This window comes from Convolutriloba macropyga, chromosome 3, assembly GCF_964194025.1.
Source record: "Convolutriloba macropyga chromosome 3, txConMacr16.3, whole genome shotgun sequence".
NCBI lineage: Eukaryota > Metazoa > Xenacoelomorpha > Acoela > Convolutidae > Convolutriloba > Convolutriloba macropyga.
In genome coordinates, this window is record NC_134470.1 from 9,869,871 (window position 1) to 9,896,821 (window position 26,951).

At 34.9% G+C, this 26,951-nt stretch overlaps 1 protein-coding gene across 1 annotated transcript in view; it reads right to left on the reverse strand.

Moving 5' to 3' along the window:
- Nucleotides 1–641: 641 nt before the first annotated feature.
- The window catches only part of LOC142335916 (uncharacterized), a 112,649-nt gene continuing 86,339 nt past the window's right edge, over nt 642–26,951 (reverse strand). Inside the window, exons 7-12 of the mRNA XM_075384299.1 lie at nt 13,896–14,052; nt 13,140–13,266; nt 12,294–12,569; nt 7,576–7,776; nt 1,697–1,933; nt 642–1,042 (exon numbers count right to left, since the gene is read on the reverse strand). Of these exons, the coding sequence (XP_075240414.1) occupies nt 879–1,042; nt 1,697–1,933; nt 7,576–7,776; nt 12,294–12,569; nt 13,140–13,266; nt 13,896–14,052 (1,162 nt within the window). The 3' untranslated portion in view covers nt 642–878. The remainder of the gene's footprint in view (nt 1,043–1,696; nt 1,934–7,575; nt 7,777–12,293; nt 12,570–13,139; nt 13,267–13,895; nt 14,053–26,951) is intronic.

Sequence of the window (26,951 nt, forward strand, 5' to 3'; positions counted from 1 at the left end):
CACACACACACACTTACACACACACACTAATTGTTTCAAACTTTCATCACGAGCAATTAAAATTTAATTAAGCACTCCAAAAACAATACTTGCCAAGAGTCAATTTGTTGAAACACACCAATGTTTAGTGCTCGTGCAATTTGCTTTAAACAATCTATCAGACGTCTCATTTAAGATCCGAATTTCAAGTAAGCTAGTTACCTCAAAAAATGTTGTTGTGCGTTTAAAAAACTATTTGTCTGTCACTTTAGGTTGGGTCTTCAAAGTTGCATATTATAACTTGTTCAAATGTTTATTTTAATTTTGGAACTAGCTATTTTCCTGATATAGATCTTGCATGATGAAACTTTTCTGTATACCGGAAGTTTGACCGCTTAAAATTCTATAAGGCAGAATTCTCCTCGCGTGAGACCAGAAAAATTGTCCCCTAAAGTCCAAGATAGGCAATGGAATATATGCTGACTAATTATCAACTAATTTTAAAAAAGCTGAAATTACAATGTTTTCAGAAATTTGTCATATCACACGCAACAAAAAATTCACAATCAGCAGGGAAATTTTGAAAACGCAAATCGGGCCCCGTTTCTAGGCTATTGTAAGCAAACTTTTACAGAGTATGTTTGGCAATGTTTGGCCGAACTCTACATATTAAGAACTTTGTGTAACATATTAAGAATTAAAGTAACATTCTGCGAGATCTTAGAAGAAAATGAATGTAATGACTGTCCAATTTAATCATCGGTGGCGTGCGGTGAGGTTTGTTTCATCATACTAATATTAACACATTTACCATATTACCTATATTATTAAACCTGATTATTTTCTAGTATGTTACGTAAATTAAAAAATGTGAGTTTTAACTTCGGTAAAAAATATTTTCAAATGTCGCCACCATATTTTATAGGGCGTGAACTGAACAAACCTTTTTTCTGAGTTGGGCCAGTTTTGCGCTGATTTTGCCCAAACACGTCTGATGATTCTGGGTCCGTTAAGAGAGATGGTTTAATAGAATGAAGATACGAGCTAAACGGCGTCAGGTAATCTAAAAAGCCAATAAAATGCTAACAATTTTTCTAATAAGTTGTTATTATTTTACTTTGAAATTTATATAACTTCATTAGTTTAACTTCACAGTTCAACTGATATTTAAAGCCATAATATTCTCATTTTCAAACAAGACAATTAATAACAATTAATTGATACATTAATTAAAACAATTAATTATTAAATCAATACAATTGGAATTAAATTCACAATTGGAAAAGTTTGTCGGAGGCAAAAAATAATCCTAAAACAATTAAAGTACTTGCGCTCGGATTTCAAATAAACTTTCATCAAAATCAGAACTTTGATCACATCAGAATTTAAAACATTGCAGACACTTTTTAAGTTACATTTAAAACTCTAAAGGTCACGTCAGAACAATTTGAAGCTTGATTAAATCAGCTACAAATAATTAATTGATGCTATTGAAAATCTAATCCAATAAACTTTTGACTGCTTTCAAATTAATAAAGCTAGTTCAATAATCAATGCTTGATTATAATATCATTCTTTTAAAATTCTTGAGCTAAACGTTTTTCTTAAATGCGGATTTTTCTTTACAAAAATGTCCTCACACTTTCTTTTATTGCGCTCATTTTAAAACAAAAAAATCGCCATTACGGGGAGTTTTTTGAACGTCAAAATGTCATACCTTCGGGAGATTTCACTTCGTCGTCTTTTTGACCTCGAATATTCCTCCTAATTGGGTTCAAAATACCCGGCTGCCTCGCTCGGGTTAGCCCCAGTACCAGTCTGTTTACACACTCTTCAGCGAGGTGTGTCTTGTCAATCAGTTGTTCACAAAAGTATTTTAAGTTCGGAATTGGTTGAGATCTGTCTTGTTTTGTGTTGGTGCACAGACGATAGCTCTGGTCTAGAGCAGATGCGGCTAAAATTTTTCGAAGTTTAGGTTCAATTACGCCAACGTTTATTCTAAAAAATTCTTTTAAGATTATAGGTTCTTAGACGACAAAATGTTCTGCAATTTTTATCCTGTAAGAATTTTGAAAATATCACTGTGTAATATTTTAGGATTTTATGAGATTTTAGTAGGATTTTATTGCGAAGGATTCAAATTTTACAAAATTTAAGAAATTTCAGTACAGAACTTTTATCAGTACAGAGTTTTTAAGGTCTTAACATAATAAGGTCTTAATTTATAAAACATAAGGGATCTTTACCTTTTGTGCCCCCCCCCCCCCCCCCCCCCCCAGTACGTTATGCGCCCACCAGTTACAGAGCACGTGCCATTACATAATGAATCGTTATGTAAAATTATGGCACGTGCGTCTGGGGGGTGCAAATAATATGCGCCCGCTTAGCTGGGGGGCACAAACGGAAAAGATCCAACATAAGATATTAGGGCAGATCAGAAACGATTCGAAAAAAATTTGTGAATTAACTTTCCTCTAAAAATACTTATCATAGTCATTATGTCACAAACTCTGAAACCAAAAAAAATCAGCATGCCTATTTACTAGGGACATAAAAAATAGACACCTCTTCAGTGCTGACGCGTGATATTATATTGAACACATATGGTTAAGGTTTCAGCGTATTGTAAGCGCATTAGTGTACACGGTATGCGTTAATTGCGCTGAATGTCAGCAAGAAACTAATTAAGAGCTTTTTCGTGATTTCTGCCTACTTTCAGCGAGACTATGACGACCACAACAACCTAAGGAAAGGAATGAGATATACCAATATCCAACAGTAGTAATATGCTGAGCAAAACATAAGATGAGTAGACAAGAGCTCGTTTTTCGTACATTTGAGCGGTTTTTGGCAAACTTACAACGTAACTTGAGCTTATGGACGCAGAATTTGGCAAAAAGTTTGTGTTCAATTCAATTTTTAAAATAAAATAACGCTTTTTGGCAAAGTTTTTACAAAATTTTCACAGAGTTTGTTGATTGCTGTGGTGAACAGAAAAGGTACCTACGACAACTGGTTTTAAAAGATTCACATTTCAATATATCACGAATAAGACACAAGGTTTGTCTTCAATGAATGACCTTCTAGCATCTTATCAGATGTCCAATTTTTTAACGTGATAAAGAAAAACAGCTCGTATTATTTACAACATTAAGGTACGTTGATTTGATTAAACGAAAAAAATTTGTCTTCAATGAATGACCTTCTAGCATCTTATCAGATGTCCAATTTTTTAACGTGATAAAGAAAAACAGCTCGTATTATTTACAACATTAAGGTACGTTGATTTGATTAAACGAAAAAAATTTGATCAATCTTTTTCAGGAAACGCATATTGATATAGCCTGAAATTTTTGTACCTTTTGGTATGTCTCCCTACTTTTTTGACAACAAAGAGATGAGCTATTGTCAATGTTTTTTTAATTTACCGTACTAATCAGCAAACAGTACAGTGAGGGAACATATGCGGACCAGAGTTAGTTTGCTACTAATGATAAGGGAAGACAAAATTCATGTTGGTTTTCAAGTAAAGACAAAAATTTCCGAATGATTTTTTGCCGCCACTATATATTTAACGTAGAAGCTTAGACAAATATTTTCCTTACAACCCTCAACCCAAACCCAATCATCTTTCGTAAATACTAAAACAATTCACATCAAAAACGAGAAAAACATTTTAAATTCTGTTTAATCTATTCAATAAAACGACATTCAAGTAGTACGCATTTAATAGTTTTGTAACAGACAACTAGATTATGCAAAACAAAAATTTCAGTCCTTTCTTTACGTTGTTGTCGTCGTCGTCATCATCGTCGTATCTCCACTCAAGTTGCTTTTCGTTCTTGGAAATTCTTTTACTGTCATCTTCGCCTATATTTACAAAAATAGTTTAGAAGGAAATGCGCTGAAAGTTGGCAGAAATCACAAAAAGCTCTTATCTAATTTCCTGCCAAAATTCAGCGCAACCAACGATTTTCATATACACTTATGCACTTAAAGTGTACTGAAAGTCCGTCAGATATGTTTAATAGAACATCAGACGACAACACGGAAGATTTGCTGTGTGACTAAAAAATGGGCATGTCAATTTTTCTGATTTCCACGTTTGTGGCGTAATGACCAAAACAATTTTTCTACAGGCAGGTTAATTCGAAAAATCGCAGTGCTTATTAAACCCGTCATATACAAAAACAGCAGCAACATAAAAATTATTTAATTCCAACAAATGCAGATGTTCAGTTAAAGTTTTTGGTAGCAAGAGAATATCATGAAACAATTTTCAATTGATTTCGAAATAAAGAGGGAACGTTTTCAGATTAAACATAAACTCAAAATATAGCGAGGAGATAGATACATTTCAATTTTATTGCTACGAAAAACAGTTTCTGTATCAGAAAAGTAGCTCAAATCAACTTTTCTGAAAAGGAACTGTCTTTCATTTTTCTCATTTTGAAAAATACACAAAAAATTAATGAAGTTTCAAGGCTTAAGTTCAATTCTCGAGTTAGAAGCACTTGCTTGCAAGAACGATCTTCTCGAAACGAGGATTAAATATTAGGTGAAGATAAGTTATAGAATCAGAAGTAACTGTTGAAGTGAGGGCTACAGATTACTGAGATTTTGGTTAGAAAAAATGTACAATGAAAAACAAGAAGTTCATGGAAAATTAGAAATCTTTGAAGATGCGTCCAAATATGAAGCAATTTGTTTCAAAACGTGGATCTAACAAATTTGGAAAAAGTTCAAATTTGGAAATAACTTCAAACCACCATAAGATTGTGGACATTTTTTAACAATCATGCCTCATTTTTTGACCACTTATGTTGACAGGTTGACATCTAAAAATTGAAGTACAATTCTTACCAGGAAAGATTATATCGTTTTACCGACTACACTTTGAAATAATATGAAAAAAAAAATGAAAATTTGATGCAGCGTTTTCTGTTCGACGGGTGCCTTCTAAACAACACAAACAATAAATAGAACTGCACCCTCCTCGCCCTTCATAGTTGGAAGGTTTACACCCTTATGTGCCAACTCATAGATGTAAAAGATTAATTTATGGAGGGTCGTAATGTCACAGAAGAGGTAAAGATTTTAAGTACAACGCAAAAAGTCTGGGTGCAATTATTTTTGCATTCGACGTTTTGCTATTTAATTTTAACTCAAGTGAATTTAGGTTTTCTGCCTTGAAGACTGCCAATTGAGTGGGTACTCTGGAGTAAGACTGCTATAAAATATGTATTAGATTTTTACGTATTAAGGCTAAAAAATGGAGCGTTCGTGTCCAGACTTATGTGCGTTCATGTCAAGACTTTAGTGGGTTAATGTTCAGACTTTCGTGCGCTTTTCCATGTTCGAGACCATGTAATTTTGAAAGCACAACGCCCCCATTATCCGGTTGTCTTCGGTCTGGACATACTTGATTCCTTCTGGGACCTCAATTTGGGTGTGATAGCTACACCCAACTCTTATTGTTCCGACCCCTCTTGAGGGGGGAGGAACTATATACTCAAATGAGTTTTTTTGTTCAGACAATTTTCGCCAATCGATATATTCATCGTAGAGAGATTGGTATCACCAGAATGCTCGTCAAGTGTAGAATATGGAATTAAAAAATTTTTTTATTTCCGTTTTTTACAGGGAGTTATCGAGGTTCAAACTTCTGAGAAAAATAGAGTGAATTCCGTTGTTTTTGTTCACATTTTCTAGAATTTTTGCCTAAATTGTCGTCAATTTTGCCGAAAAATTGTTAACATTTTTAAACGTAGTGTTGTTGATTTGATTTTTAAAGACAGAGAACTATTGTTGATTATTTTGATTTATTTTTGTTGTGAAAAATTTTGCTTAAATATTTCAAAATTCAGCCTTTATCAGCAAAAACAGCACGAAGTAAGCTTCTTTAGTCCACTTTCAGTAAATTGTCCGGAAGTACAGCCCCAAACAACACTAATACAATCTTTGTTGATTCAAAAGGGGGCTATTCCTACTTCATCTTCTGTTGAGAAGGCTCTGTAATTAAAATTTTGCCGTTTTTTGCTATTTTTACTAGTTGATCATCAAAAACGCAGAATAAATTGAGTTTTTTACCAACAAATTTTCTATATCTATAACAATCGAAAATTCAACTGCTCCTAATGGACGGTAGGCATTAGAAAAGCTGGTTTTAGACCAATCTTGGACTGTTAAAATCAAAATGAATTCGGATTGTAATCAATCTGACTTTCTAAAAAAAGAAACTGATTTTTTGTTTAATTAAAGAACAGAACATATCAAATCAAAGCTCAGGAGTGATAGGTCCAATTGGCTACACAACTACATGTTATTGCATTTGATTTTTCACTTGGAAACTTTTGGTCGTTTTGACTTTAAAAAAACTGATTTTTAAATAAACAATGGCTTAATGATCTTTTGTTCAATTTTTTTCTTAAATTGACCAAATTGAAACCTAATGTCAGCAAAGAAAAAATGCTTATTCTTTCTACTGAATTAAAAATTAATATAATTTGCGCCTGAATTTATTCAATTTTGGCTTCGATACAACTGGAATTCAGATTTTTTTATTTTTAGATATTTGCCAGTTTTTCACGTTTTCTAGTTTTTTCACATTATCACAATAATGACAGTTCTCATATCACAATATTGGTGTTCAAAATCAAAAACAGTTGAACATTAAAAAATGCTGAAAGATATAGACTATGGTTTTAACGGCTTCGACAATTCTATCCTGAAGAATTCAACTGATTTTTTGAATTTTGTCTTTAACTGTCGTTTATACTTTGTCGTTTCAGTCGTATGAAATTTCCTGCATAATGACAAGTTTCATTTGGCTTTTCACGGAAGAAAGTTTGAGATAATTTTCTGATATTAGTAGATAGCTGATGGGCTCCATGACTTTGAAAATAATTGTTTTTACAAAATAAAAAAAATTCAACTTCGCAATTTTGTTTTCTTGTTGTTTTTGGTTACCTAGTCTCATTAATTACAGGTCAAATATGACATTATTGATGTCTGGGAAAGGCATGAAAAAGGATTGATGTCACAAAATCTAATTTTTTTTAAAGAATTCGTTGTGACCTTACTGGCTTCGACACCGGTTTTTCACAAAAAAGAAAAATAAATTAATGTGATTTTTTTCATATTTGACGTTCTCTTTGTAGACGCAAAACATATTCAGGTCTTAAAGGCTTCCTTAGCACGAATAAATGAACCTATTTAATTATTTCAAATTAAGAAATTTTTTTAACTTTACTGTTTTTGTTCTTTTTGTCTAATTGTTACCAAACCTTTGTTGGGAATGGTCCCATATCTTTTCTGGTGATTTATAAGTTATTTTGTTTAGTTTCAGTTTTATCTGACGGTATATTGACTGTGGTATCAAGTTTTGTTTTTAAAACGGACATAGTTTTTGATAAAATTAATGTTTGTTGTTGTTATTTGATTTTACTGTTCGTTTTAACTCGCTTTCTTAATATTGGCATATCTCATCAATCTAGTGCATCATTTTTTACTCCACTGAGTTATTTCCTTTTGGAGGCTATCGTTTTGTTCATACACTATTTTTTTTTTAATTCCTTAAGATTTGGTTAGACTCACCTTTCGCGATCTGATTGGCCAATGCGAGCAAACCATTCCTGTAAATTGCGTCACAAGATGCATCTACAATCTCATTGGACACGAGACACAGACCGCTCAGTCGTCGTAACAACCGACTGACAACTTCGTCACTCGTGTCTGATATCAGCCGTTTCATGCCTTCATGTTTAAGTATCTCAAAGTCACGGGACAAAGCGTTCACTGAAAACAAATTTTCCCTGGTGTAAATTAAAAAAAAACATTCAAAGACCCCCCCCCCCCCATATCAGCATTACACATCCGCCTGTAGAGAGAAACTCTTGCAGAGAGAAACTCCTGCAAAGAGATAAAAAGAGCAAAATTTTGTTTTGCATTGCAGCACAATGAGACAAATTTAATAAATTCGTTTTTGTATGATAGTGGTATTAGAAGTAGCAATTGGATAAAAATTTCCTAGTAGCAAAGAAGATTTTTGCAACGAATTCAGAGAAAGTTTCAGCTATTGTCGAAAGCTTTAGCGGGTAAAATGAGCAGCAAAAGGATGGATGATCATAAAAAGTCATTTTTCATCTCTCTATTACGCCTATTCTACTCCCAGACAATTTTTTGCCACTGACATTTCCCTTCTGACATTTTTCCTACCTGTATAGCTTACTTTTGTCTGTTTTGAGTTGTTTTTGATTACTAATAACGAACGACGCTTTTTAGAGTAAATGTTTACAAGTTTTATTACAAATGTTTACATATCTCTGGAATCAAATTTTGAATTAACAATTAAACTCGTTACCATGACTATGTTTATGAAAAGAGCAGATCAACAGTTTAACAAATCAATTATCTTCAGCCCATTTCATTTTTCCACACATGAAAAGTGTGTTTCTATTCTCCCCAATTTGGTCAAGTAAGAATAAAAACTCGTGATTGAAGATAATATTTATACCCCCTAATCAGAAGCGTTTGAAAAATTTCACTTTAGTCTTTGCTGTTTGTACGTGAAGAAAAGGCAATCATATTAGCACTAAGTTTTTCAATGATATGTTTGTGGCCTCAAGTCTGCAGCTGTTTTAAGGCACTGTTATGATTGCTAATTACATTAAAACTGAACTGACTGGGTTTACCATTAAAATGAAAAGCACTCAACTTATTCTGATGACTTCTAGGAAAAAAGCAACCTAAGATACCAATTCAACCAATCAAAAGAGAGTAAATGGAATCCACAATTCCGACGTAGTTAGATACAAAAAATCAATAGTTTGAGGAAAATGAATATCAAGTCTTTACACTGGAACATTACAGAATAATTTTCTAATATCAAAAAGTTTCAATTATTTAAAAAGAATCGTAAATTAATAAATTGATTGTTTCCGAAACAAATATATCCGCTTATTATTTTTTATTTTGAAATGATTCTTCTGGTTTTTTGTAGACTGTAAAATAGAATATGTGAAGTAGATCTCTATTTAACTCAGGTGAAATTTTTTATCTTTGCAATTAAATTTGTTGACAAAATCTTTCGACAAAACAAAGAGGCTTGGTAATGTGCATTCGCGCATTAATTTCCGACCCCGCTCATCTACATTTTTTAATTAATGTCTACCAAATGAGGCAGATATAAAAAAATTAACATATTAACATATCGTTCAACAAACTACTCAATGAATAAAACAATCTACTTTATAAGGCCTATGAGACCTTTGACTACCATAAAATGACTACCAGAAAAGACGGCAATATAAACCAATAATAATAAACAATACTAATTACGACCAAAACTTGTTGTCCATTTTTTGAAAACCTTTAATAACCAATTCAAAAAGGCGTCAAATAAAACTTATACAAAAAAAATTAACCTGTACCTTATAAGAAAAAATACGCGACTTTTCTTCAACGCAACTTGGTAAAAAGCTGACAAGAAATGAGCAAAGGACAATTTATAATAAAACATTGCTTTTTTTGAAAAGAATTAGTTTAAAGCTGATTAGAAATATTACACATTAAATTAAATCATTGAGAGATTCGTTTATACCCCCTTTGAGAGCGATTGAGGCCTTTCTTTATCAAGGATATCTCATACGACTACAAAAAGAGCGAAAAATAAAGGCAAAGAGAAAATTTTCGGAACAAAATTTGCACGAAAAAATTTGCACGAAAACGGGGTCCCAGCCAATTAAACATTAAGCTGTTCACTAAAAACATTAAAGATTTTCGACTGCGTTTCTTTCAAATGATGACGATTGTAATTGAAATGACGCTCTTTATTCGGATACTGTGAAAAGAAAATAAAGGGTCAGAGAAACAAGCTACGACAAAGGGGCGAATAATCAAAAATTACGTATATTTTAAGAAAAATGGTTGTGCCAAGAATCAAGATCTTTGAGAATTCGCAATCTAACAAAAATTAGATAGCGAATTCTCGAAAATCTTTTGTATTTTTTAAAAAACTAGTATATTCAAAATTCAAAGCCAACATATGCTTTGGACTAAAATATTAGACAGATTATCTCGCAACTTCTCGGAAAAAAATTGTCTTGTTCTTTGCGACATTAGATAATAAGACTAAAAATTAACATTAAATACAAGCTGACATTTAAAAATTTCACAAATAACTTTACGAAACCAGTGTTGAGGACATTAAATTTATAACATATTAACCGCAAGAAAACAAAATTTTCATTTGCGTATCTTTTTTATTATCATAGAGTCTTTTTTTGATACGGCTATCACAAAAAGACAGCAAAAAGAACCACAAAAATTGAAAGTATCTAAATTTCACAAAATTCTTCTGAAACAAATTATCTGAGCCCTGAAGTCATCAGTCAGAACGTTTAGACAAAAGAAACTTTCTTGTTTGGTTCAGCAAAACATTAAAGACTTCTCAGTAATATGGCCGATTTACAAAAATGAATAAACCATGTAAAATACGAAAAAACACGCAAACCAGAACAAAGGGATAATTTGAAGAATACTATTAATCTTTTTCTTTAGAAATTTAATTTGAAAGTCAATCAAACCTTTGGCTATATACCGATATCAGTTACTAAGTTCAATTACTTATCTATAGTTGGCCACTGAGACCTTTAAATACCCGATTTTTGGCATACGACAACAAAAAATAATAACAAAGTAAGTGCAAAAACAAAAAACTACAACTACCAAAATCTTCAAGAAACGGTGTCGCAGCCCTTAAAACCATGTGTTAAGAATACAATAAATACGTTCAGTTGAACATTTTGTAATGCTTTTTCAATTGGATTATTACGCAATAAGACAATTTACAAAAGAAACAAAAACAAAAGCAAAAATGGACAATTGTGCACAAAAATCACAAAATTTTGTATGAAAATTAGTAGTACCAAAAACAAGAAAACGTTCTCTTGAAACAATACCCAACAAAAATTAGTTTGTATTTTAAAAGGAAGAAAATTTGACCTGTATTTACTGAGTATAAATAAAAAAATGACTACAACAATATAAAAAAGTGACAAGTTCAAAAAATCACTGAAATTTTCTTAAAACAAATACACTCAATGACATAAGAGACATAAGGTAGCAACCGAATACATAGTACAAATTCACTCACAGCTCTTGAGGAAAACATTTGCCGTTTTTCATTTTTAGACTCAGTAATCAGAGTGCAAAAGAACAGCAATTGAAGGCAAAAAAAGGGAATGCAGTTTAAGTTTACTAAAACTCTTCCTCAAAGCCATAAAACCCTTAGGTTCTCTGAAAACCAAAAAATATCTACATGCAGCCTCATGTTTAAGTAAAAAAAAGTTGTCATCATTGGAGCCGTGAACAAAAAAGTTTGTCAGTAAATAACATTGGAAAACAAATGCAAAATTTTCATAAAAAGGAAGCTCCGAAATATAAATTAAAAAATTTCTGATCGTGAGAATTAATAATAATATCCAGCTCATCTCTCAGTTTGCCACGCACTCAAATAAGCCACCCAAGTGTTTGATATGATTGCGAATTAGACCAATTGTTGAGTTAAGTTCTTCAAAAATTAAAAAACAACATCGAAGCATTTTGTATAATTATCGAATTAAATCGAACAAAACCGGCAAAATTTTAAATCCAGAAGACTTTCATAGGGCACCTAATTTTAATTAGCGCTTTTTTGGAGATCGGGATCAGGGAGTCTCTTTCAAGGTTTCTAAGTCACTACATCTGGCACATACTTTAACAATGTGGACCAAAAGAAAACATATTTTGTGCCTTTTTGATGAAGAAGTTCGAATTTTGAAAGTTTTATCAAAAACCTCGATCAAATCTTTGTGCAACGGTCTTCTATCTGTAGCTGCAACAATAACACTCTACTGGTAAAAAAAAATTGAGTTATTTTAAATTATATTAACAAAATTTAGCCAAATCTTAGAAAAAAAAAATCGGAAAATGTGAAGAAAAACTGTCGAGGATTCACAAATTTTAATCCTAGATAACTCGCTGTAAAAACAAAATTAAAAAAAATCTTTTAAATTCCATATTGTAGGATTTTTGTGCTTTTTAATGATACCACTCACAAATCTCTGTGATGAATATATCGATCGGCCAAAGTTGTCTGAACAAAAAAAACCAGTTGAGTATATAGTTCCTCCCTCCCCACTAAAGTGGGGGTTGGAACAATAAGTACCTTCTTCCTGTTTTTCGATTTTTTTGCTTTATATTAATAATTCAGCTTTCGCAATGTAACTCCTTTTTAGCAATGAAAAATTTTGACGATCAATGACAACTTCTACCTGCTTGTGTGACAACAACCTCCCGTCCAATCAGATCGTACAAATAACTCTTCACTCTCACAACATGTAATTCCCAATTACGTCTACACAGAGACAGACCAGCAGAGGACGATTGAATAGTTGATTTGTGTTCATTCGACCCCTGTTGACCTCTGCTGGTGACCTCTGCAACCGCGGATGCATTTGCAGGCGATAGAGAGTGAGAAAATGCTTCTGATTCGAACTGCAAAGCGCAGTTTTGGAGAGAGACTAGAGATTCTGATAGTTTCTTGCTGCCTGAAATTAAATTTTAAAAAATTGAGAATTTTTTTTATCAAACCTCTTCCCCTTCCCTCTCCCCTCTGCCCTCAGCCCAGTTAAAATTTAAAGCCTTGATTGACTTTATAGCTCGGAAAATTTTTCACCTTATAAAAGTATTTCATGTGAATGTAATGACTGATATCGCCTCTTCCTAAGTCATGCATTTGGTGTATTCATACAGGATTTATGGAAACCAAAAAATAAGTTTGTTGAACGCCTCCGTGTTAATGGTTAATAATTGTTCTCAAGCAACATGCGACAAATTTTGAACGGGCGATGGGGTTCATTGCAAAGCACACTTTAATTCATTGAAACCCGGCAGTTTGTTATGTTACCCAGGATGAGGTCTGCGAGCCAAGACAGTTTGAGTCCAGACGAACTTTGGTCACGGGGTATCCCGTGCGACCGATCTTATGCTTCTGTCGCGCCTTTGCGTCTGCCCAATAGCTGATATTCCTGTTTGGTTTTGGAGTACCCAATTCGTGATAATTTTATAGGAAAAGGTTTCCGTAAAAGGTCCTGTATAATTTGAACGTCGAAACTTACCATTTGAGAAAGGATATGCTGCCAGTGCGAGTGAAGTCACATGAGCCACTTCTTTGTTCACGTGTCGGAATTCATCCAGGGTACTCTGTATTTCGCCCACGCATTCTTCCTCTGTCAGTCCAGGGGACTGAAACAAGAAAAAAAGTGATCACAGGAAAACATCAGAGAGCTAGGTACAGAGGCGTTAAATAGGGGGGGGGGTCCCAGACTGAAGTGAACTTTAACCAGAGCATCTTCGAGAACCTGTGCATTGTGTTCTCTCGCATTACATAGTCTAGAAGCGCAGCTGTGCTCGAAGAAAACTTGGACAATGGTCTGAAAATTGTCTAATCAGAAGACGTTTAGGAGAACATGTTCTGATCAGAGAAGGCTTGCAGCGCAAATCGAACATAAAAAGGATTTCGAGAGTACGAAACTCTGACAGGAGGTCACTTTTGTCTCGGATGGATTGATTAGAGGTCACATCGGCCTGGGAACTCAACCTAGCCGGGTGTTGAATGTGTTTGCTTGTTTCTATGCCCAAAGTAAATTAAAATTTCTTTAAAACCTGTACATAAAAATAGCAGCTGAGAAAAGCCCTGAAATTGAGGAGATCAAGAAGAGTTAAATGTCTATAAAAAAGTTGACTTTGTCCACAGTTTTGTTACCTTGATTCAAAGTGCTGGTTTCTGTGGTCCAACAACAAAAAGAATGACAAAAAATCACCGAAAAGATTGCAATATATTATTTAATTTCAGTGTTTTCTGATAACCTTACCATTGACAAACTGCCCGCGAGGTCTTGCAGTCTCTGACTCGGATTCGAGAAGTCAATGAAAGCTTCGAATACATTCTGCACAGTGACCTCTCGTACAATTGAGTCCAAAGCGGTCAATGTTGATATAGTATTGTTACACTCAAGTGTGAAATCTTCCCTGGAACAAATTTTAAAAACTGAAGAATCTAAGCTGCCGAGAACATAAATTGACGTAACAATAAAAGAACAATCATCATCTCTTCTTAGATGTAACCCTTTATGAACTTATAGCTCATAAGAAAGGTCGAAAGGTCTAAGAAGCTGCACTAAGCAAGCAACGTTTTTCAATCCACCTTTATACCCACATTATAAGTGCGCTAAGTAGTAAGTAAATACTGTCTCAAGAGAGGGGGGGGGGTTATCCTACGATACTTAAACATGGGATAATAGGGGGTTATCCTAGACGGAAAGGGATTAAGGGGATTAGGCGGCCTTTAAACTCATTTTTCCGCCATGACAACTCTAGCGACGGTTGATTTGAAAGCTATTCACGAAATTTACAAGGAATTGAAAAAGGATTACTTTCAATACGGTGAAAGGTTTCTTTATTTCTTGTCAACATGTCAGTACTTGGATCCTGATCTTGATTTGGATATTGCGATGAAAATGAGACCCTATGGTGGAGTGATTGGTATTGATAATTCGTCTCTGGACAAGTATTTCAAGTCTTACAAAATTTTGAGGTTGCATGCTATACTTCACGACGCTTCAGGTTTTGTCTTTGAATATAGTGAAAAAGGGCCGGGCTATTCGTATGTCCTACCGTGTCCAGTGACAAACGAGTATCTTGATCACGTGACAGGACTTGCCTTCTGTCTATATGTAAAGACTTTTAAAAGCAATTTATTCAGTTTGCTGGAATGTTGAAATCAAGACCAGTTGTTCTTGATTTTGAAGGCTTTCGACATAAAAAGTCTGGTTTTATTATCAAAGAACTAGCTGTTTCGACAGAAAATTATTGCGATACTGTGTCATTTTTACCCCCAACTTCATTCAACATACTGTCTTCGAGTGAGAGACGATCATACAGTTGGGTGTCAAAATATCTCCATGGTTTGAATTGGGAGAGTGGAGATTATTCATATTGTTATTTGCAACAAATTTTTGATAGCATAGCACTTCGATTTCCCTTGGCAACTTTTTATGCGAAGGGAACAGAAAAAACAGAAACTATTCAGAAATTTCTCAAAAAGGACGTTATCAATTTAGAGATTTTATTATGTCCAAAATTTGAAAACTTGAAATTTTTTCACGAGACACCAATTTGTACTTTACATGTTTTAAGCTGTCCTAAGCGGCAAAGAAATCAACACTGTGTACGAAAAAAAGCTACACTTTTTTACCTGTGGCTAATGAATGAATCGACGGTCCGAGAAAGCAGCATCGTCTCTACTTTAAGTGAACTTGTCCCTAAATTTGGTGGTTTACAGTTGTATAGCGGATGAAAATCAATTAACAGCTACATTTGTCAAAGAGGAAAAAGTTGACAGTCGTGGTCAAACTGTACTGAGGAAACAGCAAATTGTCTGTACTGGAGCTGAAATAGAAGCCTTCAAGAAATACCTTTCACTTTTGGAGTACTTTCAATTGTACCATGTCTTTGGAAGAGAAAATGCGAAAGCTGAAACTAACCCCTTTACCTATGCCCAAGCGTGCAGAACCAGTTCTGATGTCACTGAACGATAAGAGCCTTCCAGCTGAAATAAGACGAAGAATTGAAAAGAACAACGTACAGTCAATTGTTTTCAGAGATAAAACTGACAGAGTAAATGCGAACTACACCATTACTTTTATCAATGATAATCAAAACTCACAATTTGTGTCTTATGAAATTTATATAATGAAATAACCAAATTTACCTCTTTTTTTAAAAAAAAACCTATTTTGAAATGAGTAAAGCAGAGGATCAGTTAGATACAGGCGGGGCAATAACTGACTTAGTGTTTGATGATAATCACCATGAAAGACGATCATGGAGGTTTTGTAATTCAAGGATACCACGATCAGAAGTTGTTTATTTTGCACAAGTTTTTATTATAATTTTTCTCATAATAGTTTCTCTGGTAAAACTTGTGTTTTTCCAGCTTGAATGTGAAGAGTCTACATTTTGGTTTTCTCTTCTTTCTTGTACAGTTGGATACGCTCTTCCCAACCCAAAATTATGAATAAAATCATTTCAACAACTGACCGGTTGTTTATGGCTGTTTGCGGTCCGTCATGTTGTGGAAAAACAGAGCTTATTTTCAGAATGTTACTCGAAAACAATTTTCTCCAAAGTTCCTCTCGATTTTTTATTTCTACCAACATGAACAACCCAAATTTAGGTCACTGGAGGCAAAATTAAACATACAGTTTACCAAATTTTCAAGCTTCGATCTGATATCGGAGCTCGAAAACTGTCTGCTGGTGTTTGACGATTCATGTGAAGAGATTTGTAATGACAAAGGGTTTTCGAAATTGGCTACAGCAGGACGTCACAAAAACATTAGTGTAATTTACGTAAAACACAATTTATTTCAACAAAGTAAATGGTCACGAACTATTGATCTTAATACAACACACATCATTTTATTTAAATCACCCCGTGACATTCAACAGATTGGTTTAATTGGTCGACAGCTTAATATCACGCAATTTTTGAAAGATAGCTACGAGCTAGCAACCAAACAACCCTTTGGTCATTTACTGATCGATCTGGATCCAAAAACATCGGACGTTTTACGTTACTGCTCCAATATTGTTCCACCAGGACCATCCGTTTTTTACCTTCCCCCAGCTAAAGCTGTTGTAACCAATTTGAGTAATGAGAGAGAAAGAGCTTTGTATGCTGCGGCGAATGTTAGAGACATCGGACATAAAGTCAAAAGAACTAATCAAGTCGGCACCAAATAGTTTTATTAAATTTCTTTGCGAGTGTTTGCTTAATGTTGTCAACGGTAACGTTCCCGTCAAGAAGACATTAATACAAGGTCATGAAAATTAATTTAAAAAACTTTTATCTAAACAAACAAGTTTAAAAAATAAAAGGCAGATTTTTGCTAAAAACACGGTTCTTTTGAAAAGTATTGCTCTCTCGTGTTACCTTCATCTGAGGAAGTGATAATGTATACTGAAGAATTTATCTTAATTCCCAAAAGAATGTTCATGTCAACACAACCGGCAAAAAGTGAAATTTTTGACAATCCTGTCTACAAACAGAAAGCCACGCAATTGTCTCTCATTCAAAGAAACATGTTACAAAATCCGGAAAAAAGTGAAAAAGAGGATGGAGCAGTCCAGACAGAATCCAGCATAAATGTTGAAACACATCATGAGCAAAAAGAGGAGCCGATGAGTGATGACAGTGAAATTGAACCTATTGTCAAAAAAAGTACAACTACAACGTTTCAGTCAATAATGAGAGATCTGGGAGTGATGGAGAAAAATAAAATCGGAAGAGCAGAAATCATTCTCAACAAGATATTAGAATCCCCGACAATATCCATTGAAGATCCAGGTGGTATCATTCATATTGATAACCAACCACTTGGCTTAAAAGCGTCAACTTTTTTGTATAACACACAGCAGTCAACAAAGAAAATTGACATTCAAAAATATTCTCGAGCATTATTAGCTCTCGATCTTCCACCTCATTTAGTTTCGAATACTTATGCCAAACAGATCTTGGAAGCATCCGAAAGCGAAGAAGAAATTTTTGCAAGCCCACGAGGACAATCAGGAAGCGGTTATCAAGTTACCAACCAAAGAAAAACGGGCACAAGAAAAAAGACGGCAGAAGGAGAGACCAAACAGCAAAAATGGTCTTACTTCTTCTGAGAAAAAAACGTTGGACCAACTGTATTTGAAGGGACCTGCATCGTTTGGAAGCCCACAACGATTAAAAACCCAAAGCAAATTATCATTTGGTAAAGTTAAGACATACTTGGAAACCAAGTCATCTTTTACAAAATATCGCCCAATTCGTTTACGATTTCCCAGACTTAAAGTAATAGCAAAAGACATAAATGAAATTTGGTCCGTTGACTTGGCTTATGTGGATAAACTAGCAAAATACAACAGAAGTGTTAAATATTTATTGGTTGCGGTCGACTGTCTTTCCAGATACCTTCGTGTGGAGCCCTTAAAAACAAAGTATGCAACGGAAACTGCCTCGGCCTTTAAAAAAATGATAAAAAACAAGCAACCACAAAAAGTGTGGGTTGATGATGGTACAGAGTTTCTTGGAGCCTTCAAAACCTTATGCAACAAACGAGGAATTCATTTATACAGCACTTTTAGTGAAAAAAAGTCTGCATTCGCAGAGCGGAACATTCGGTCACTAAAAAACATTATCTACAAGTACCTTGAAGAAAAGTGGACATACTCCTACATAGATAAACTGGATCAATTTGTGAAAACAATCAATTCACGAGTCAACCGAGTAACCAAACTTGCTCCAAATAAAGTCACTAAAAAGGATGTTCCACGACTTGTCTCGTTGAGCGCTCAAACAATCAGTTTTCAGAGACCCAAATTTTACGTTGGAGATTTTGTTAGAATTGTCAAAAAAGACGAAGCCTTCAGGAAAGGGTATAAACAATCTTTCACCGACGAAGTTTTTGAAGTAGAAAGCTTAGCAACCTTCAATCCGCCAACGTATTCACTTATTGATGAAAACGGTGAAAAAATTGATGGTAAATTTTATCAACCAGAGTTACAGCTTGTTCGTGTAGAGAAAAATGAGTGAAAACCGTTTCACCGATGAATTCACTGTGCATGTTATTTCATCTGCTTCAATGGAAATTTTTGACTCTAACACTCTCAGTTTATTTCGAAACTTTTTCAATGATGAAATTCAACTCGCTGGTGACTGGAGAGTAGCTCTCAGCGAGATCATTTTCCCCACAAAAATTGAGCATATTGTAAATGGAGACATGGTAGTATATAGCTTAAAAGGGTACGAAGACAGCCAGAAAAGGGCTACCGAAGCCAATGTGATCTCTCGTCCGTATAACGGTGAAAAATTGTCTATCATGACAGGAACTTATAATTCAGTTGTTGACATACTAACTACTATCAAACGAACTGTTGGACTACCAAACTTTTCATTCAGAGAGATCAAGAAAACTGGAAAGTTTGAAATTTTGATGGGTAAAAATGAAGGAATTACTTTTCCCAGTAAAGAAATTCCCAGCATTATTGGTTTTTCGGGCATTCCAGATGGCAGTGGAGTACACATCGGGTACAAAATGAAAAGCGCAACATCAAACAGACTAATGAAAAGTGATGAAACGGCAGCATACTATGGAGAATTTCCCGTTGATCTTTGCTCGGGAAAGCACTTAATTTTTATATATACGAACATTATTGAGTACCAGTACGTCGGTGATACAAAAGCCCCCTTGCTTCGAGTCATTGATTCAAAACAACGTCTGAAAAACGGTAGTGTCTGCGAGCTTGAACCAACTCATCGAATTGTTTTTTCCAATTTAGATTACAAAAAACTCTTATCAAACACCATACAATCAATATCGATTGAGCTTCGCACAGAAACGGGAGAATTGGTTCCCTTTTCGGGAACCGGTAAAGTCATTTTAACTCTTCAGTTCAAAAAATTTTCAAATTAGCATGGACTCTTACTACTCTAACCAAGCAACATCCTTACCACATTTCTCTGGCCACTACCGGCAAAGAGGCAGTGGTTTTGGTGCATTAGCTGCGGGAATTGGGCGGGTCGCTTTGCCCCTAGCTCGACGTTTCATTCTTCCTACTGCAAAACGTATTGAAAAGAACTTTTAAAGCAAAGTGTTCCAGAGCTGCTAGACGTTGTCAGCAGTAAAAAATCACCCAAACAAGCACTCAAAAATACAATAAGCAACACTGTTAAAAAAAAACAGGGGGAGCAAGATTTCGGCAACAAAGAAAAACGATTAGGAGTCGCTCAAAAAAATCACCAAGAAAAAGATTAACCAAACAAAAGTTGGTCATTTCAAAACAAAAAGTTCCAAAAAGAAGTCGGTCTGATTTCTTTTCTCAAGTTAAATATGATCGCTAACCTGTTACCAAACGAAGCAACCCATAGCTCTTTGGATCTGTTTGAGAAACCGGCGCTCTTGGTGACTTTCGATGGAAGTTTTTGTCAAAAATTGGGACCTGTTTATAGTCCTGATGGACCCATGTTAGAGTTCGAGGTAACTGGTGACCGTAACAACTTTATTGATTTACAAAAAATTTTTTTGGAAGTCAAATGCAAAATTGTTCAGTCTTCGGGAGCTGATCTCAAATATGACGGGGCAGCTACTGCTGACACTGCTAAAACCGATGCTCCATACTTTTGCACTAATGTGCTACATTCACTTTTCTCTGACTGCACAGTGTCAGCCAACGGGTTAAAAATCTCTAACGCAAATGGAAATTACGCACACAAGAGTTTTATAGAAACTGAGTTCTCACATAACAAAGACGCAAAGAACACTTGGTTGGCATGTCAAGGCTATTCTTACGAAGAAGATCCATCTGCAATAAAAGCAGGTGAAATTGCTCGAAGAAAAAACTCGGTCAGAGAGTCAGCAGAATGCACTTTTTATGGTAAAGTAGCGGTAGACTTTTTCACATGTGATAAACATCTGCTCAGTGGTGTAACTCTTCGTATTGCATTCAGAAGATCTATTGATGATTTTGTTATCATTTCGGATGATGCTGCAAAACATTACAAGGTGAAAATTGTTGAAGCTAATTTGTACGTTCGCCAGATGACATTGAATGACGAGGTCGTGTCTGCCATTGAAAAAACCTTGCTTACTAGCCCTGCTGCCTATCCCTACTTTGAAACTTTGACAAAGACGTTTTTGGCTTCAACTGGTCTGCATAGTTGGAAGCAAGAGGACATTTTTGCACGAGAGCCAATCCGAAGACTAGCAATTTGTCTCAATACGAACGAAGCTTTTTTGGGCAACAATATGCAAAATCCTTTTCATTTTCAAAAATTTGACTTGGAACAGATATATATTTATCGCAACGGGTTACCAGTGGCTGATAGCCCAATATCTACAACTGATAACAAACGCCTTTATTTTAATACAATATCGGATTTAGCCTATATTGACAATGGACACGGAATAAGTCTGTCAGACTATCCCAACCGTTTTATAATGGTATTTGATCTGACTAGCACCCAACAAGCTTCTCATGATTTTATACACCCGGAGCTAACAAACTGCTCCATATCTATCGAGTTGAAGTTTTCAGCAGCGTTACCGACCAACATTGAAATTTTTATTATTGGAGAAAAAGCTAGTACAATTTTTGTTGATACTGCGCAACGAGTGTCAAAAAATCATATTCTAACAAACTGATGATGGACGAAGATGATATTAATGGTTTAATTCAGAGATGTCAAAAACTAAAGCACAAATTTCGAGGTGTATTTGCAGCAGACAATTTTCCTTCAAAAATGAAATCAAATTCTTTTTTAATAGTAAATGCGTCAAAATCTCAAAGTCCTGACCCGCACTGGCTCCTCATTTGTAAAAAGAACGACCATCTTATGTTTGCAGATCCCCTTGGACGATCCTTGTCTTCTTACAAGAATATTTATCAACGACTTGCAAAAAATAATGTACAGTTTCACCAATTACTTGAAAACCAACCAATTCAAGGTCAAAACTCAGAATTGTGTGGACTCTTTTGTATTTTTATTGCTCATTTAATATTTGATGATAGACAAATTGTAAATTGTAGTGATTTTCAATTGATTCGCTTTGCTCTTCACATGATGCTCTAACAAAACTAATATTGTGAAATAAATTTTTTTTAAAACCGAATTTTTTCTTCATATACAAGACGAACAAATAGTAAATCAGAATCAATGTTTAGTTTTCCAAAACCACTCATAAATATATCCATAATCTGACAAAAAGCACCAGAATGAGGACCACTCAAAATTGATTCCACTCTTTTTAAAGTTTCACTACTAAATTGATCAGTTTGAGTTTTCGAAGAAACTGTAGAACATACAAAATTGTGAATTGTTTTCTGTGGTACAATTGATGTAGATCTCGCCAATGTTTTTGAGATTCCGCTAGTGACCGCTGTAGATTTTGATAGTTTGGTTGCCGCTGTTGCCAAGGGTGGAAGTCGCTTGCGTACATTTGCTGTATCCATTTTCTCTCCAGATTTGTTATTAAAGTCAACGGCAAGCTGTAATTTTGAAAATGTATCTCCTTTAAATTCCAGACTCGTTGAGGTTGAAAATAAATGTCTGAAGGTAGTGAAGAGACAAGAACTGCAAAAATTTTGATTGGCTTCATGGTCTCAACATCGATTGCACTCTCAATCAGAACTTGAAAATGGTTAGCTGGTAACTGACAAAATTCAGACTCAAAATGAGGACACACAGCATAGTTATTCGAAGCTGTTAGTTTGGCTTTTCATCAGCAATTAAAAACTTGAACTGCTTTTGAAATTGTTTGAAATAGTTGGGAGATCGCTCAAACATTGCTTCCACCATCTCTACTACACTGATCAAATTTCTGCTTCTTTGCTGGGGGTGGTTTTGAATCTTGCGTTGCAGCAGCTTCACGTATTTTTTCTGCTTTTTTGACTAAATTTCCAAACTCTTCTAGAGTCAGAGAAATTCTCTGTTCAAACTCGTAATCCTCGGCCGCTTTCTTGAACAACTTTAGAAACACATATGTTCCGGTTCTCTCGTACGTTTTTAAAGTTGCCCTGACCAAACGCTTTTCTGTTTGGGAAATGTCGAAATAGCAATCTCCAAACTGTGTGTCTTTTGAGGAAGTAAAAGGCATGGTAGGCAACTTGTTTTATCACTTGCTCTTAATGTAAATAACTACGAAGTTAAGAGGCGCGGCAAGTTGGGATCAAACCAGTGTCGTCATATTTTTAATTAAATCCAAGTGATTGGTAAATACAATCTCAAGTACGCCCCACGGCGTACTTGAGACTGTTCATTTTAGACTTTTATACGTATGTGACCTTAGATAATAGTTAATTAAAACCATACCTCTATAAACTACCAGAAACTACTTGCGAACAAAGACAACAGGTAAATGTGTTTTGTATATAAAACAATAAATTTATCAACACAACTCCCCACTTCCGTGTGGGAGAGAGTTAAACATTAATAGTGTAGGGACCCATATATATTACAAGTTGAGTTAGAACAGATGTGACCCTAGATAGTATAGTGTAGAGACCACACACAATTTACATAAAACCAATACAAAACAGATGTGACCCCAAATTCCTCTGTAAAGGAACCAAAGTGCGGCTAGCCACATGCTATATACAATATATTATGCAACTAGGTGTGTCCATGCTCCAATCATTTGTTTGGTCTTAGAAAAGACGAACCTTGCGAAACACATGCAGAACCTACTTGCGAACAAAGATAACAAGTACATGTGTTTTGTATAGAAAGCAATAAATTTATCACCACAACCCACACTTCTGTGTGGGAGATAGTTAACCATTAATAGTGTAGGCACCCATGTATTTTACATACAAGTTGACTTAGAACAGATGTGACCCTAGATAGTATAGTGCAGAGACCACACACAATTTACATAAAACGAATACCAAACAGATGTGACCCCAAATTCCTCTGTAAAGGAACAACAGTGTGGCTAACCACATGTTATATACAATATATTAGGCAACTAGGTGTGATTATGCTCCAATCATTTCTTTGGTCTTAGATAAGGCGAACCTTGCGAAACACATGTTGGGAAAGAATTTTGTACTTGTGTTCATTTCTTTCTTTTGCTCTTACTTAACAGTTAACTATTGAATCGAACTTGAACTTGAAAACAATGTCCGCGAAAATTCTTTCGGAGTCTGCTATCTCTTTTGAGAGAACTCTTGTTTACCAAACCGTGTTTGAAAATTTTGTCGTACTGATACAACAGAAAAGAAAAAACGATTTGTGGTACACATACCAGCATTGTTTGATACCGAAGCTATTTATTAACGCTATTGCTGCCCTACCGGAAAAAACGGAGCCGGCTGAATCCAGTGTCATTACTTCTGGAGGACACTTACCACCAAAAACTATACCACAAATGCATTCCACTGAAGAAACTTTGCCGGAGGAAGTGAGACGTATCTTGTACAGATACGACTGCGATTGTGTGCCCTTATTCGCGAATCAACTCGGTACATATCAAGTCTACGAAAATTTGGGTGATATGTGGGGTGTCAAATCATCACCATCCTCACCGGACAGTCAGCCACCGAGTGTTTCAGTCAGTGTTCCAACAACTCCTGCTGTGGATCCAAGCCCAACTTTTACTCCAACCCCACTTCCGTCGCTCTTTGAGGATTTCCAGAGGAAGAACAAGATCTCTGACAATTTTGCAAGTCAGTTTGATGTCAACATTTTATCTGGTTCAAACTTTCAGACACCACAACCCCAAACAAATTCAGCCGATGTCAAGACACCCAATTGCTCAGAAACTCCAGTAGTGTGCGCAGCACCAAAAAAACGAAAACAAGAAGACTCTCTAATGGACTTTTTGGACCTCTAACAACTTATTTAATATTGAATTGTTTTTCCTTTGCACTTTGGTGTGTTGCGTTACTATCTTTTGTGAATAGCTCGCTAATTGACACTCTTCTTTTAATGTTTTTACATAGCTAGCAGACTTTAGAATCAGAATTTTACAAAAATGGACATGTTCAAACATGTTTACAAAAACAGTACTGTTTAGTGAGACAAAGTTGGGAGAAAAATTCCAAAATGGACATGTTCAAACGTGTTCGAATATATAGCAGGAAGCAAACAAGCTTCTGATTGGTTGACAGAAAATTTGTTGAGAAACTATTGAAATGTAAAATTAGGTTTGAACAAAAGCTTCAAAAAATGCATAAAGTCCTTATCAAACAAAAACTTCATTTAGCAAATCGTTCTTCGTATGCTGATATAATATCAGCGCTCCTGTTGGGTATACCCTCAGGTGTTAGTTAAACTAGTAAAACATCATTTTTTCAGCAAAAAGGAGGAAAAAAAGAAAGGATTTTTTATTAAAAATGAGATTTTTCCGGTTTTTTTGCTTAATAATTTTTTTTCGACGGAACGAAAACTCAAAACCTGAACGCCATTACCAACTGTTTTTTGTGGGCTACCGATATGAATAAAAAAGTTGACCACATTTCTTCTAAAAAAGTTGAAAAAAAAACGAAAAAAAAATTTTTTTTTTGTTTTTCATGGTGACCTTTGACCCCAAAAAAGTCGGCTCCAACAGATAGTTGGGATGAAACTAACTATTGGGTTGACACTATCAGACACTGTACTACAAAAAAGCTCATAACGCTCGTCAAAATAAACTCAATCCTTCATGAGATAATTAACCATTAATTAACAGCTAATTAGCAACTAATTAGTCTAATTAGTAATTAACGAAAAAAAAATTCCCATTTTTTTAAACGGATTTGTAATCAGTGGTACATGCTTGTCACTTTTGGTCATAAGGGTCAGGGTCGAAAAACGGCTCCTTCACCGATTTTCAAAACATCTGGACATTAACGTCTCATTAACATCTCGCATTAATTAGCAATTGAAGTACCCGAAATAATAATGATACACCAGGTTTTTTCTAAAAAACCGATTTTTTGGGGGCTGGAGACAAAATCATCTCATAACAGCTGTCATCGAAAAATGCTTGCAACAGGGGGCTTGTCATTGGCTGTCATGTGATGACATTGATTGATCATGATTGACAGAAAATCTAACTTTTTCCTGATAAAGATGAGGGATTTTTTCTTGTCGGTTCCTGCGTTTTAGTGCCCGGGGAGCATTTTTGGTTATGATGACCAACATCGTCAGACGCACCCATCGGCATCTACAGTAAAAAAAATACAAAAATTGCTTTTTTTGCAACATTCAGCGAAAAAAATTGAACATTTCATTTGCTTTTAGTAGATTTTTTAGCTGTTCAAACACCGTGACAGTAATAGAACTGTGCATGATAACCGTCCAAAGCATCCCTTGTACTTAAAATTTAACAAAGTGTACAAAAAAGCGATGTTTTTGCAATATTATTCAAAAATTCTATGGAAATCAAATCAAAACTTTCTTTTTATGTAGGCTACTGGAGTGTAATATTACATCTAACGGATTCAAACACAAATGTTTCCTCTACCCTTATGTCATTGGAGCATATTATCTGTGAAAATGAAGAAAAAAGATTAAAATATTTGATTGAAAGATCATTGAAAATTCATAAAAGTTTACTTTGACTAAACCTAAAAGTTAGCAAATCAAAAAATTGCAATTGATATGCTTTATTACATCACATATAGCTAATAACTAAAAAGAACTACCCCTGGTTTTAAAAATTTCTTTTTATATATTGTACTAATAATTCGAAAATAACAAACAACTTTTATCATGTCAGTGTTGTTCAGTGAGAAACGTAAAGTCAAGCGCTACTTTACGTTCAACGCAACTTGATATGTTCATAGTAGTTGACTAAAGCGGGGACGCGCTCTTATTATCCAATCAAATTGGAAAATTTTGAAAGTTTGAATTGCGCGCGTCTTATATGAACCTCGTGTGGAATAGAAATAAATTCGCCATTTGAAGTTGAGTTACATGTTTACGAAAGTTGTCATTATCTCTGTTAACTTTTGAATCTTGAATTTTTCAACTATGGTTTTCAATTGCAAATACTGTTCGGCAACTTTTGCAAACAGAGGAAATCAATCTCGCCATGAGCATCGCTACCATCCCGACGAAGTAGGTTTACCAGTCTTTACCTGTTGTATTTGTACATTCACTTGTAGAAAACTTTCTGAACTGGAAAAACACATGAGGACTTGTCATCAAAAATTTACAAATTGTTGTCCGTCTTGCTATATGGGCTTTAACAACACCAGATTATTTGCTCAGCATATGAGTTCTTTGCATTCTTTACCTGTCTTTGGCGATCAATTCCAACCAACTCAAGCGCCGGCCGAAACTGCCTTTAATGGTACCCTTCAGAGCTACCATCTGCCGCCATCACCAACCCAAGCCAACAC